The sequence below is a fragment of the Pezoporus wallicus genome, unplaced genomic scaffold, assembly GCF_028554395.1.
Source record: "Pezoporus wallicus isolate ANWC-B61680 ecotype Strahan unplaced genomic scaffold, APGP_CSIRO_Pwel_v1 contig_11047, whole genome shotgun sequence".
NCBI classification, from domain to species: domain Eukaryota; kingdom Metazoa; phylum Chordata; class Aves; order Psittaciformes; family Psittacidae; genus Pezoporus; species Pezoporus wallicus.
In genome coordinates, this window is record NW_026639456.1 from 40046 (window position 1) to 54156 (window position 14111).

General features: G+C 47.0%; 1 protein-coding gene and 1 long non-coding RNA gene across 2 annotated transcripts; both read right to left on the bottom strand.

Annotated features, from left to right (window-relative positions):
* Positions 1 to 434: 434 nt before the first annotated feature.
* Positions 435 to 8207, bottom strand: POLB (DNA polymerase beta). Its single transcript, XM_057414691.1, has 15 exons — positions 8143 to 8207; positions 7966 to 8023; positions 7807 to 7873; positions 7407 to 7481; positions 6489 to 6547; positions 5907 to 5956; positions 5465 to 5516; positions 4851 to 4905; positions 4695 to 4767; positions 4180 to 4250; positions 3602 to 3688; positions 3106 to 3170; positions 2441 to 2580; positions 1742 to 1848; positions 435 to 1501 (listed from the first exon to the last, which is right to left on the bottom strand). Exons 1-14 carry the CDS (start codon positions 8201 to 8203, stop codon positions 1754 to 1756), a joined length of 1008 nt encoding a protein of 335 aa, XP_057270674.1. The 5' UTR covers positions 8204 to 8207; the 3' UTR covers positions 435 to 1501; positions 1742 to 1753.
* A 4420-nt stretch (positions 8208 to 12627) lies between these two features.
* On the bottom strand, positions 12628 to 14109 carry LOC130602120 (uncharacterized). The gene is made up of 2 exons (XR_008972826.1): positions 14017 to 14109; positions 12628 to 13183 (listed from the first exon to the last, which is right to left on the bottom strand). It is a non-coding gene; the product is annotated as an uncharacterized LOC130602120 (long non-coding RNA).
* Between the last annotated feature and the right edge of the window lie 2 nt (positions 14110 to 14111).

The window sequence follows — 14111 nt, forward strand, 5'->3', positions numbered from 1 at the left end:
TGCCCGTCCGCACGCAGCCCCTGCCCGCCGTGATGGGCAGAGGCCTCTGCAGGCGCAGGGCTGCAGTGGGAGGAGGAGGAGGGCAGAGGAAGGCACAGCGAAAAGGGTCCCCGGGGGTGCGGGCAGGGGAGGGGAAAGGGACCCTTTGTACGTTAAGATAAAGAAGCGAACGCGCCGAGCGTGCCACGGGGAAGGATTCGGGGGTCGGGAGAGCCCAGCGAATTCTGCCGCAAGTCCCAAGCACAAGCGGTCTGGCTGTTGGGGATGATGGAGAACTCGGCAATGGAATGCTGCGTGCTGCCCAGGAAACGTGCGTAAACGTGGTGAGCTCGTGTTACTGCTGCTTGTTGCTCCTGAAGTTACAGCTAAGAAAAGGATGACACATTCACGATGGACGGAATTGTCATTTTGTTTATTCCCACCAGCTGCTGAATACATCAGCTACATCTGTTTTCACCACGAGGCATCAGAAGACTTCACATGATACCGAGTTACCTGCTGGTCACCTTACGCACCACTGCATGCATTTTTCCCTGAAAATAATTGAATTCCCCATAGGCAAACCAGAAGAAAATAAAGGGATAAGCAAGACCATCAGGATGTAGTCTCCATTACTAAGACTGTTCAACACTAACTATGTAAGAACAAGTAAAAACGTAGCTGTTCCGTAGGCTTAAGTCAGATAAAAATAAGAAGAGGTATTAAATCTGTATTTGTTTCATGATTCAAGTCAGGTTATGTAGTCTGACCATACAGATGCAAACTCCTCTCTGCCTCCATATAAAGGCAGGTAGCAGACCTAATCATTAAAGAATCAAGAAGTATTACATATAATTAGCAATACTCAGTTTGGCTATGTAGAAAAGTCTTGCCTTTTCAGGCTTCCAATTCTATAATACATTAGCCTTATATCCCTACAAGGTATTTAAACACGATAGCAGCAATACATTCCATGTTGATGCTTTGTAATACATCAAAGTAGTAGTTTGCTACTTAAAACTTACTTTTATTAAGTTTTACTTAATATTAAGTTCTTTAAGTTAACCCACAGAATCCCAGTCCCACATACAACTAGTAATGCAATCTTGATGAGCCCTCTCACATCCAAAATAATCACTACCTACTGTTCACAGTGCTTTAAGAGGGGCTATCAAAATCAGAGCTGACTGGTTTGCATAAAAAGGAAGGCAAATCCACTCTACATGGGTGGTAGAAATGCCTCAATTACTCAGACCAGTCTTCTGGGTAATGGCAAACAAAACACACATCACTGCAACCAATAGTGCTACAACATAGGAACAATGAATATGGGTTCTATGTGACAGAAGAATGGGCACATCAGTATATGGCCATACTGAAAGGTTTTTGAAGGACGGACATGGAAACAGCTTAACATGAGCTTCAGCACCACACCAGGACATGTAATGCAGAGATAAGGAGATACAGACAGTAGCTGGAAACGGTATTCTTTCGGAGTACTTCAGGATTCTCATTCTGGTGTCTGCCACACAAGATACAGAAAATTAGAAGCAGCTTGGAAGGAAGATCTAGCAGACCAATACACAGTTCTGAGCAGGCAGATGCCTACATCGGTTCAAGATGCCAATATCTTAACCAGAAGGCTGTTTAACCAACAGGAGAGGTGCAGTCTGTCTTCAGAAGCAGGACTGCTGCTGCTAGATTAAACAGTAAGCCTACATGAGGCAGTTTTGTTATGAAAACATCTCTCTACATTACAAACCTAAACAGGCAGTTATTCACTGCGATCCTTTGGCTCTCGGTACTTCCACTGGATGTAGTCAAAGATGTCTTCTTCAGATTCAACTGGCAGGGCCTCCCCAGCAACTCCTGCAAGCAAATTAGAGATACAATTTGAAAGGTGGAAGGTCTGTACAATCCTGAAATGCTAAATGCACTGCAAGATTAAGACAAAAGTGCTGTAAGTAAAACAGACTTAAAAACCCAAACCAAAGCACCCCTCACAGACCTTTTCACAGTGTTCAGCTACTGATTCTCATTAGTGTCAAAGGAAGTAAGGTAATGAATTAACTCTGTGGCCATGTGGTTATGCAGTTAAATACACCAGTACTCATGTGTGTACACAGGCAGCCTCCCTCCAAAGCAAAACAATAAAGGACACATTGTGTCCTGTTAGAAGAGTGGGAAACCACATATGTGCTGTGCATGACACTGAATAAATAATCTTTAGGTCAGTAAGCCTTTAAGCAGATTAGGTGGCCCAAAGGGGTAACTTTGGCTACAGCACCGCCCATACATAAGCTGCCTCCTCCTGCTGTAATGATGTCTAACACCAGAAAGGACACAGTGAAAAACTGCATGAACTCCAGCAGTGATCAGAAGTATTTCCAGTACACCAAGAAACCAATTTAAGAACCCACAAAGCACGTAACTAGAAATAACACTCTGTGCAAAGACTGACCAGTGACACCCAGGCGACGGATTGTGTACTCATTGATGGTGAAGCCCATTTCCAGAGCATGAGCTCTCATGTTCTTATTGAATATATCACTTCCTGTGAAGTACAGTACACCACAGTAATACTGATCTTTGGGGATAAGCCTAGAATAAAAGTGGAAGAAAAGTAGAGATTCAGAACAAATATGTAACAGTTATAAGCCATTTGGACGCTGTTCTGGAATTACTCCCTATTTATGTGCACATATACTGCAACTCTATACATCTGATCTTCCCACAAGCCAGATACAAGAATGAAACTAAAAGCATCTCAAAGAAAGGTTCAGCTCATATACCCTGACTCAGAAGTTACTGGTGTCCAGCTACTACACGGTTCTGGAGCTTGCACTCCTGCCTAGAACTAATGTCAAAGCAGTGTGATAAAGCAGGTCATAAGTCTGGAAGTGGACTCAAAGTCAGGAGGTAAAATAGAGCATTCTTGCTAATAACCTGTTGTAGATACTGGCAGTTGTACAGTGGCTTACATACTACATAGGAATTAGAAACCTAGTAAATGCCATGTTCTGAACATGAAAGTAGAGATCCGAATGCAGAACCTGATGCAAATGCCTACTATGTAGCAGACAGCTCAAGTCAGGGGTCTGATCTGGGGATATTTTGGCGTGTTACCGGATATCAATTCTCCTGTGTGGATAGGCTGTTCCATCTTCTTTATTTGGCAGCTGACAGACACCCTGTGAGAAAGTAAGGAAAGCAAGAAATTCAGGTTAAACAGATTTGAGATCAATTTTCACCTCCCTACCCCTTAACAACCTCCCAGTAACCCTCAGTCATCCTGGAGAGTGAAGTTAAATTCCCGAGGAACTGAAGAAGTGTTTTACTGTAAGAGCTGGATGTCACAGTAACCTGAAGCACTATTTTACACTGCTAAGAGACTGTAGTCCAAGGTGGTGTCTAATTGCTTCCTACTTATTACAGCAGGAAAGATCACTTCTCATGTCCCATTCTTCTGCCCTAATTATTATCATGCTCTTCAGCCTGCACAAACATCAGCAGGTTAAGAAAAAGGCAGACAAAGCTCAAGCTAACAGAACGAATACCAAATTTTTCTTGACAAATCCTCTGCCACTTTTCATTCCATCTCTCACCACCCAAAAGGCCTTACCATGAATTTTGTGTCTCCTTTAGACAGCACGTCAGTCACAAAGTGGACTTTCTCCAGTTGTTCCACAACTTGATGCAGAAGTTTCGACTAGGAACAGTGACAAGACAGAAGAAGAAATTATTCTACAAATAACAAGAATATCTTCCCCATTTACCATACAATGGCCCACCTAAGTAAGGGACATCTCTACAATTATTACTGTACATGAAATTTGATGCAGAGGGGAAAAAAGACAACAATGATAAGGAAAGCTGACAGAATTACAGTAGTGCAATATAGAAGAATCTCCACCAAAACCCCCATGTCACATTGCATTGTAAAATCACATTGTAAAAGCCCAGGAATTCAAAGGAGGGGTGAATTTTTGTGAAGCAAAGAGGAGAGACAGAAGGCTAAGAGTAAACATACTGAATAGCTCTTGAAGAACACAACATCATACAGGGACCTGAGAAATGATCATAACTCCAAGAGAAGAGGAACAAAAGGATGCAATACAAGTCTCAGATTACCCACCTTCTGAATTCAGACATACTCTTGTGGAAGTAACGCTACTGACCCCCAGGAGCAAAGCAACATACCTGCTTGGATGATTCAGATGTGAAACTCGGGTGGGTCAGGAGAACATCCATATCTCCACTTGACTCTGCGCCTGGGCAAGTGAGAAGAACGATCCCTCGATGTATGACAAAGTGTACTAACACTGGTGCACATCTGTCTAACCTCTCCCTTTAAACTTGTTTTTCTGGTAGAAAATAGTCACTATTAAAGATATTTGGAAAAAAAACCCTTATTCTTCCATCAAGAAGTTTACATCCCCACCAATCTTGGAGAATACCCAAGAATTTCGTGCTGTACTCTACAGCAATGAAGCACAAATGTTAAAGAAAAAGCACAGGAACAATTCATGTGTTACAATACACTACTCTTTATGGGTGCAGGGTGGAGAAGCAATGATTCATGTGGGTGTTTCATCACTGAACTAACCAGTCAAGGCAATACTAAAGCCAGGTAAAGCCTTTCTAGAAGAACAACATATATAGGAATGAGTCTTGCTTATTAGCCCAAAGGAAACATGAGATCACAGACTACCAACCTCGTCTAAAACTGCCACAGACTGTAGCAATATAGTTTGGGTCCAGCTTCTTTACCTCTTTCAGCACAATCTCCTATATGAAAATGAAAGATGGATGTTTAGAGGTGTCATTCATTAGCCATCAGCGCCTCACAACCTCCATGAACACCTTCTTACCTGCATTTGCAGCATTTCTTCTCTTGGGATTCTTTTCTCAAAATCTTCAAAGTATCTGCACATAGAAATATAAAAGAGTGGCCAGAGCAGCATCTTCAAATTTTAGTCAATTAAATGTGTGTCCGAGGAAAGAATACAACTTACATTACTGCCACATCACAAAAAGCTCCCCGTTCTGACGGAACATCTCACAAAGCATTCTGCCAAGCAACAGTTAAAACTCACAACTGCAAGTTTGGCAGTGCTTAGAAGATGGTTTCGCTGCACATTATTCCCACCGTATGTATGAGGTGAGAGTAACATTACTGTATAACCAATGGGTTCCTATTTACAGAGCTCTCTGAAAATACAACAGGTTCTTGCAAAACCTCAGTTCACCAGCAAGCAGTGAGGCCCCTCACCCATGGCCACAGCTATCCATGTTGGAGGAGCTAAAGGGAAGCTCACAAGTCAAATACAGCCCTGAGGAAACAAAAGCTCTGAATAGCTGCTGAACAGCATGTAGAGCACACAGGCAGAACAGAACCTTATTTGGCCTGTGTAACCTTACAGTACATGGTAGCATCTGAAAGAGTCAGTAGGAAAGGCAAGCACTTGCACCCAAGAAAGCTTACTTCAGCCCAATTCGCTGGTGATGGGTCAGCTTGTGCTCGTTTTTCCTGAGATCTAGGAGAATTGAGAAAACCAAAAAAGTTACTTGAGGATAAAACTCTTGGAGTGAGTTTCCACCAACGCAAAGACGGTGCATGCAAAGAACACGTAACAAGAAGACGGTAACCTCAAACACAAAGTGATTTTAAGCTGACTACTCACAGCTGACAGAATGCGCACGAATGCACAGAGCCCCTCCTGATAAAGAGTTCAATAAACCATTCCCCTCAAAGCCAAACTCCTTGCTGATGTCCCTGTGGTCTCACACACATGTACTGCCTGTAGTCTGTGCATCTTGCACAACTACGGCGTACCTGGTATCACAGTACCACTGTGAAAAGGGCAGTTTTGGTGGGGAAAAAGCCATCACTGGAGAGTGAACCGAGGACCCAGAGTCACACTTACCTTCTAAAGTCTTAATTCCTTCCTCAACAAACTTCCTGGCAGCAGCAGGACTGCGAAGAGACAGGACAATCAGCCATCGGGAACACAAAGAGATCTTAAAAGGGCATTAGAGTTCACTGTCACTGCCTACGTTCCTCAAGGCCATGACTGAAGTAGCTTCTGACCCTCACCCTCTGAAAATCAGCACCCACGCCTGCAGTGTGTACTTTTGATCAGCTGAGCTGGCTTATCCAGGCCTTGGCCTGCACATTGTTTAGCACGGGTATAACTATACAGCAATGTATAATAAATATAATAGTAATGTATGTTGATGTGTAATAAAGTATAACAACCTGAAAACTAAACAGATCTCACCAGATAGGCAATAGTACTTCAAATACCAACGCTGAGTGCACGGTAAGAACTCCTTTAACCACAGTCAGTCTCTGAACCCACTTAAGGCAACAGCAGCACAACGGTGTCATTAGGTTTCAGAACAGCACTTCAGAAAACTCAAGGCTTCAGTCTGCAACCCACAATAGAGCAAAGCAGCCCAGCCAAATGCTGTTCACAGCTCCACTAAACGAAGGGAAACAACATTACCCAATGCCAGTAACTCGTGTCAGGAGACTGATGGATGCACTTGTGTCATCTTGTCGAATCTGCAGAAAGAGAACAACAAACCAAACCCTTCTTTATTCCATTTGCAACAAGCAAAGAAACCCTGGGGAGATAAACCAGCTTAGACAGGATCTGCTTTGGAGGCTCACTATGAATCAGTGCAAAGCAGTACCAGAGGGAGTCCTGTGTAGCACAGTAATGCCATATGTATACCCACGCCGAGGGGAGCAGCATTGCTCCACAGCCTCCTGGCGCCCCACTTCCACTCCTCACGGAAGACATCCGAATGCTGACTCCATAAGCGACACTCTTTTCACAAAGAGGCAGTTCTGAGGTTGTGGATGAGCTCCTTGCTCCCTGCTTTCTGCTCACCATGGACTCCACGGCCACTGCTCTTAGCTTTGACATCAGTCCCCCCAGTGACAACAGAAACAGCACGAAGCATGCAGGCTGAGAACACTGGGGCTGTTCAGCCTGGAGAAGAGAAGCTGCGGGGAGACCTCAGAGCAGCTTCCAGTGTCTGAAGGGGGCTATAGGGATGCTGGGGAGGGACTCTTCATTAGGGACTGTAGTGACAGGACAAGGGGTAACGGGTTCAAACTGAAAGAGGGGAAGTTTAGGTTGGATCTAAGGAAGAAGTTCTTCACTGTAAGGGTGGTGAGGCACTGGAATGGGTTGCCCAGGGAGGTTGTGAATGCTCCATCCCTGGCAGTGTTCAAGGCCAGGTTGGACGAGGCCTTGGGTGAGATGGTTTAGTGTGAGGTGTCCCTGCCCATGGCAGGGGGTTGGAACTGGATGATCTTAAGGTCCTTTCCAACCCGAACTATTCTACGATTCTACTTGGCAAGTGACAAAGCACAGCGGCTCTTGAGAAGCAGAGCACAGGGGAAGGAACCCCACCTTCTCCAGCTTGCGCAGCTTTCCCGTGGATAAGAACTCATCTATCTTCTCAGCTATTTTAGCGCCTACTCCATCCTAAACGTGGGGAGAGGGGAGGACAAAGAGGTTAACTCCACGAGGACTTTAAAGCCGTCATACCTGCAAAAAAAAGGAATTTAGACCTGAAAGAACTCTGAGGCCACCAAGGCCATGACCCAATGGGGAACACAAGGCTTCAAGGGTACAACACGAGCAGTGTTGGTTCAAGGGCTACACTGAAAGCCCCCTGGGGCAATAGCTCTGAACAAGGCTTTGGCTATGGCAGCTCCAATGCGCAGCAGCCCCCGACCCAAGCCCTGACCCCGGCCGGGCCGTTGGCACATCCGGGATCGCTGCCGGGAGCCCCCCCCCGGGCACGTACCAGCTTCTTGGCTTCGGCCCCGCTCTGTATCTTGCCGGGGTAGCGGGAGATGACCGAGGCCGCCTTCCTGCGGAACAGAGCCCGTCAGCCCCGGGTGCCGCTGGGCCCGGCTCGCACCGGCCGGGCCGAGCCCCGGCACGGGGAGGAGGGCGGCGGTACCTGTACGCGTTGTACTTGTGGATGGCCCGGTTCACGTTGCGCTCGTAATTGGCCAGCTCTGCGGGGAGAACGGCGGTGAGGGCGGCCGGGCCGCGGCCCCACCGACGGCTCCACGGCCCCACCGCCGGCCCCAAAGGCCCACCGACGGAACAACGGCCCCACCGCCCGCTCCCCTACCCGTGAGGAAGTCGGTGATGCCCTCATTGGGGCTCTCCTGCGGCGCCTTCCGCTTGCTCATGGCCGCTGGGCTTTGGACGCAGGATGGCAGCAGCGAACAGAACACATCGCTATGCAGCGCTCCCCCACCTGCAGTTCCGGACTTTGGACACGGGATGGCAGCAGAGAGCAGAACCCGGCGCCACACAGCGGCGCCCCACCTGCAGCTCCGCAACTTGGACAGAGGATGGCAGCAGCGAGCAACCCAGGAACAACCACACCGCCCCCCCCCCCCCCACCTGCAGTACCCAGTTTTGTGTGGGTACCCCCTCCCAGCACCCCCCCCCCCCACAAGTCTTTGCAGACCCAGAATCAGCGGTTTTGGACTATTTTGGGGCCACCACAGCGGCTCCGGCCCCACAAGCAGAGCCCGTCATGGGAAGGTCTTTTTAGGGGGAATGAGCCCCAAACCAAGCTGTTACCCCCCTTTCTTCAGAGGAGCCCCCATCCTCTACTCATCCACTCCTCCACCGAATCATCGCCCCCCCCCCCCCCCCAGTGACACTGGGGCAACCCCAAATGGCATCACTGCCCCCACATTCCCCACGTCCCCCTTTTTGTTCACCCTTCCAATGAAAAAAACCACACAAAAACGAGTGAAAACTGCCCCAAGGAGCAGTTCCCCACTTTAAGAACTGCCATGTACACAGGCACACGCACCCTAAGCAAAGGGGGGCTCTGACAGCGACAAGGGGGACATCACCCCCGGCCCATCCTGCAGGCTGCAGATGGGGCCACATCTCTTGCTCCACAACGTTCCCCCTCCCCAGGGCACCATTGCCCCGGTCCCTGCTGGCCAGGGGGTACCTACTGAGCATCACGAGGCGTCTGCACCAGAATCACCTGGAGATACAGGAGGTACCTGAAGGTCGAGCTCTTGTCCTCATGATTCACACGGTTCCGTGGTGGTTTCTGACTGCATTGAGCATCCAAGCTGTGATAAAGTAGTTTCATGTCCCCGGCAGACAGGCACCGTGTGAATCGGGGTTTTAGGCTTCCGGATCTGGGTCCCCTGTCAAAAGCCACCCTTCCCTTTGGAGTCCAACGGGACAAAACCCTTTCAGGAACTGTGATCTGCATCCCTGTGCCTCAGACACTTTCCGGGAGCACGCAGTTGGGGTGCTCGCTCTGGGCACTGGTACTGCCCAGTGAGTGTGTGAGTTGTTTCCTAACACATCCTGGGTTGTGATGAAGGGAGCTTGAGCCGTGCCACTTCACCTCCTCGTGCACAACCTCCTGTCAGTGTCATGAAGACACTGATCCTGTGCTGCCTTGCAAGGATAAATCTGCTCTAGAGGTAAGCAGGGGAAGGCTCCATTAAATCCATCACTGAAGAGATCCCTATAAGCTACCAAAGGGAGGACTCCATAAAATCTGGAATGAGATCTTCTCATGTCAGGGGCTTGAGGCATTTTATTGGGTCCTGGGTAGGGTCAGACCATCAGTGCCAGCTCTCCTTACTACGTGTGGATGGATATTCCAGGATTCAACTCACCAGGAATGCGAGTTATTTACACAGACAGCGAAGCAAAACTGGTTTCAGTTATAGAACCCCCATCACTCACAGCTCACGTTAGTGTTGCTATTTACATGGGATCTGGCCCATGGTTCGCGCCTCATTGCTCTCACACATCATTGCTCTTTGCTAAAATCTACCCCTGTTTCCTCCTTTTTATTTGCAAGGCCAACAGAAAGGAAGCAAAACCACTTCAGACCAGAGTGAATAAATCATCTGCACTCACGCTGGTTTCTTGGTGCTGTCTGTCTGCAGGCCCTGAGAGCATCTTCTTTGACGTATGTCAGACTTGGTACCCAGACTAAATGTGGAATACAAACTGATGTTTTCACTGAAGAATACCAGGTTTTCTTTCACTTCATTTCCCAGTTACACAGCGAATTTCTTGCAAGCCTTAAGCTGATGGGACTGCAATAAGGAAGCTTTCCTTCCATTCACTTAAAGCCAGTCAAACTACTTCATTCTTTCAGAGGGAAGCCTCTGTGCTTTAGGAGATCAGAATATAAGGGTAGATGGGTCACAACACAGAGAAACTACAACTTCCCACACTTGCCCCATGCATTGCACTATGTACTTTCTTCATAACGACAGAACAATGAACTTACTTTGGTAGAACACTGCTGGGTGGCTGGGGAAGCCCTAACTTCCCCTTTCTGCATCTCTGACGCATCCTGGAACTCTCCTTGGGTTTGGCATCAGTCAATTCACTGCAGTCTTGCACAGAAGAGAACTTGCAATGAAATGCTCAGAGCTTTCGCAGACCTTCCAAAGCACAGCTCAAATCTGAGCCTTCCCAGTGGGGAAGGCCCTGTCTCACCTCCTGCCCAGCAAATGAGACTTAAATGAGACTTTCCTACCTCGTTTTTTGCTGGTGTGACTCATACCATAAAGGCTGCTGTACCAAGCTTGGCTGCTCGTTGGTTCTGTTTGGGAAAGCTGCCTGACTTCTCTGTGCCATCTCTGAGATGCAGGGAGAACGAAGCAAAGCAGCAGCAGTGCACGTCCAAGTGGGAGGGCTGTGGGAGCACGAGGTGTTCATTACTAGGTTGTTGATGCTTGGTAAGAGGAAGAATACTTTGTCTTCCATCTGCCTTAAATCCGTGTGTTCTCTTAGCCTGGATTTGTAAGCCCATTTACTTGTGCCCGTGCTTGCCTTTACACAGAGCAAGCTGGTAAGTGCCACTTGCAGCTTGCATTTCTCATCGTTACTGCATTTTTCTGCCTTTTACTGTTAAATGCTCTGCAGTGCACGCACAGAACGGTGCTTGAAGGCAGGAACGAACTCCTGGTGCGGAAAAGAGCATGTTTTATAGCTTGACCTCCTGTGACTTCGAAGCAAAAATGTTTGGGCTCAAGGGACGTGTCTGCTGAAAGCTGCCTGGATGACCTCAGCCAGGATACGGGACATTTCTGCCCTTCACACTTCAGCCAGAGCAGTGGGACTGATAGCGCTGTCCTTTCCCTTCCCACACTTGAACTGCTCAAGTCCTTTTGGAGTGGAAGGGGCTCTTGCCATGCGTTTGCACAGCACCGGAGCCCCAGCCCTTCTGGCAGGACCATAGCACACACACTGCTTGAGCAGGATAGCTCTATGTCTCTCACTTTCCTTTATGCATTGCATCTATCCACACCCAGAAAACATTCACCGGGTTCTCTTCTCCTTGGAGCAGGGAGATGATACCTGAGGTCATCTTTGTCAAATGGCTTTATGCTGCGCTCCTGCCTTTCTTTGTCATCAAAAGAAATTCCTTCCGAAGCACCCTCCTGATGACCACAAGCCAGATTTCAGGAGTCAGAAACAGATTACATCCCCCCCCCCCAGTCTCTCCCAGGCTACAATAAGCTCTGTGACTGGCATGAATGATTCAGGTTGGCAAGAGCCTCTCAAATTCTTTTAAAGCATCTTCCCAGATGCACATTACCTGTTCCACAAATGGATCCAAAATGACACAACTGCATCCAAGGATAGAAAGGTTTTATTTACGTGACCACAGCAGGACGCTTTGACCTTGCAACATCCCTTTCTAAACTAAAGGGAGGGTGTGCTCTTACAGTACATGCAGTGATTTGTACAACAGCGGGGTGGTAGGCTATTCTGGTTGCCCAGTTGCTACCACAGCAGAAATAGATGCTAACAGTCATTTCTAATGGAAATTATTGGAGATTAGTTTGTAAAATCTGACCACAACCTTGCAAATAAACCCCCACCCCTCAAAGCCCAATGTGATGCTCACAGATCCATGAAGAAGCATTAAGTCATTTGCATGCTTAAACAGGACTTCAAGCCCAGCATTAGTGTTTACTGCTAATCATATTAAGCAATGGATGTCTTTCAAGGCTGCTTGTGACTCCTTCAGTCAGCAGGAGCAAAGGTACTATGTATTTTGCTAAAATGCTAAGCATCATTTCTGGGAATGGGACTGTATTCTGAAATGGCACCTCCTGTGTGGAAAGGGAGAGGGCCCACTACATCTGCCTGAAGCTGCAGCTCAGGCCTAATACGCTGGAGGATGACTTGGCAGCCTCCTGACTCACTGCCTTTCTCCATCCCTGGCAGCTGAGCCAAAGCTGGATCTGAACGCTGAACTGACAGGAAGAGGAACCCCACCAAATCCTATACCCCTTGCTGCAAACACAAGAGAAGATGGGTAAGTAAATCTGGACCAAGCCCACCTCCAGTGTAACACTGATTCTGTGGTAACTGCTCTATGAGGAAGGAACAGAAACCCGTTTTATTGCTTTTCTGAAGAATCCTTATGATCTCATTCTGAGCTATTCTTCTTAGCGTATCCCAAGGGCCAAGACAGGTAAAATGAGGCCAAAACTCCCCATCAGGCCCACTGGTCCCACATGTGTTTCCATTCCCACACTAAAGAAAGCTCAGTCTATTTCCTGGTGCGCTTTCTGCTTCTTCTCAGTGTGGCTGAAAATGAAATCAGTCACTTTGTTCCACTGCAAGTATGTGATCTGGTTACAGTATTGGCTCGTGTTTACTTTTGCAAGCAAATCACAGAGACACTCTAAGCCTTTAGTGCTTCCATCCACATTTTTCATGTCAGAGAGGAAAAATGAACCTACAGGCTTTTTTAATGGATAAATATACATAGTGCACAACGTGTGCTGCTCCTAAAGGTTAAGAGCTCTATGAATGATAGATAACACAGTTCTTTCCCTGGGTTAGAAGCAGCTACAGACATGTTTGAAACAAAAGTGTTCCTATTTTTAATGCAGTAGCATGGAGTCACCCCAGGCTTTGCTAAAGTTTGCTTTCTGTATATGCCTAAGCTGTCTTCGTACAGCAAAGTACTTAGAGTTGTGTTTGACTGGGACTTCCAAATACTTGATGTCTACTTCAGATCTGAGCATGTGCCCAAACTGCAGGCCAGATGAACAGGTTGGAGGTGATCATTAGGTTTCACTGGGAGGGAACTGTGTTCTTGCAAATGGAGAGAGGAGAAGCTTTTCCCTTGGGCATTAAGAATCCTGCTGAAAAGCAGCAGAAGACAATGAAATGTGAATAATACAAGAGAAACACAACACAGATCAATCAACCCACGGTAAGTACATTTCACTATGCTTGTCTTACAACTCTAAAACACCACTTTGATAGCTGGGTTTCACTTTGTAGCAAAACAGTGAGGCAAAATCAGATTCTGTTTTCTGACAACGTTCAGAAACAGTGAATTTAGCAAAAGCTCCTGTCATTCTGCAGGCTTTTGGATACGGAACAATTCTTGCTCAGAATCCTGTGCTGCAAGTTTCTAGACAATGACTTTTGGTTTTGCAAGCACAGAGGAAAGCATTTGCTATGCATAAGGGGAATTTCTGCCTTCTCTTTTCTTCCTGCGATGTGTGTGCCTGCTGATGAAGAGCGAGCTGAAATCTGGTTCTGCTACAGTGCACAACCCCAATTAGAAAGTAAAGCATGTTCTGGGAAAGGGAAGAATCAATGCAATCTGTAAAGCAGACTGCCATCAATAAAGTCAGTAGTGCCACAAATACCAAATTGAAATTCACCTCACTTAATTTCATTCAGATGAAATATTGCCTTCCTAAAGCCATGCAGGGTTTTTTACTACTACCCATTCTTCTTTTTCTTCTGTCCTTTTGGTCAGAATGAGCCAAAGATGCCTGCAGTGCTTGAGTCCCTTCTCTTTGCTCAAAGTCATCAAGTGAGCTTAAAAATGCAGGCTTAGCTGGCTAAGTGTGACTTGGGTACATGGTTTGTATTTAGCAGTAACGTTGCCATTCTCTGTGGCAAAGTCCTGCCAGCCTTACTAATGCTGGAATTGATTTACTTCTATAGGAAGCCAAGTTACCTTCAGGAGGACTTCAAAGGAATCTGCTGCACTTGGCTCAGAGCTGGGAGTCAAATCTGGGACCACACATTCCTCAGGGGAAGAAAGCAAGCAGG

Bases quoted from the DNA above. Each gene is read 5' to 3' on its own strand.
- POLB (XM_057414691.1), bottom strand. From the start codon at position 8,203: ATGAGCAAGCGGAAGGCGCCGCAGGAGAGCCCCAATGAGGGCATCACC. The intron at 8,024-8,142 runs GTAGGGGAGCGG...TTCTCCCCGCAG, and splicing joins CATCACCGACTTCCTCACGG to AGCTGGCCAATTACGAGCGC. The intron at 4,906-5,464 runs GTAAGCTTTCTT...TTCTATGTGCAG, and splicing joins CACCAGCGAATTGGGCTGAA to ATACTTTGAAGATTTTGAGA.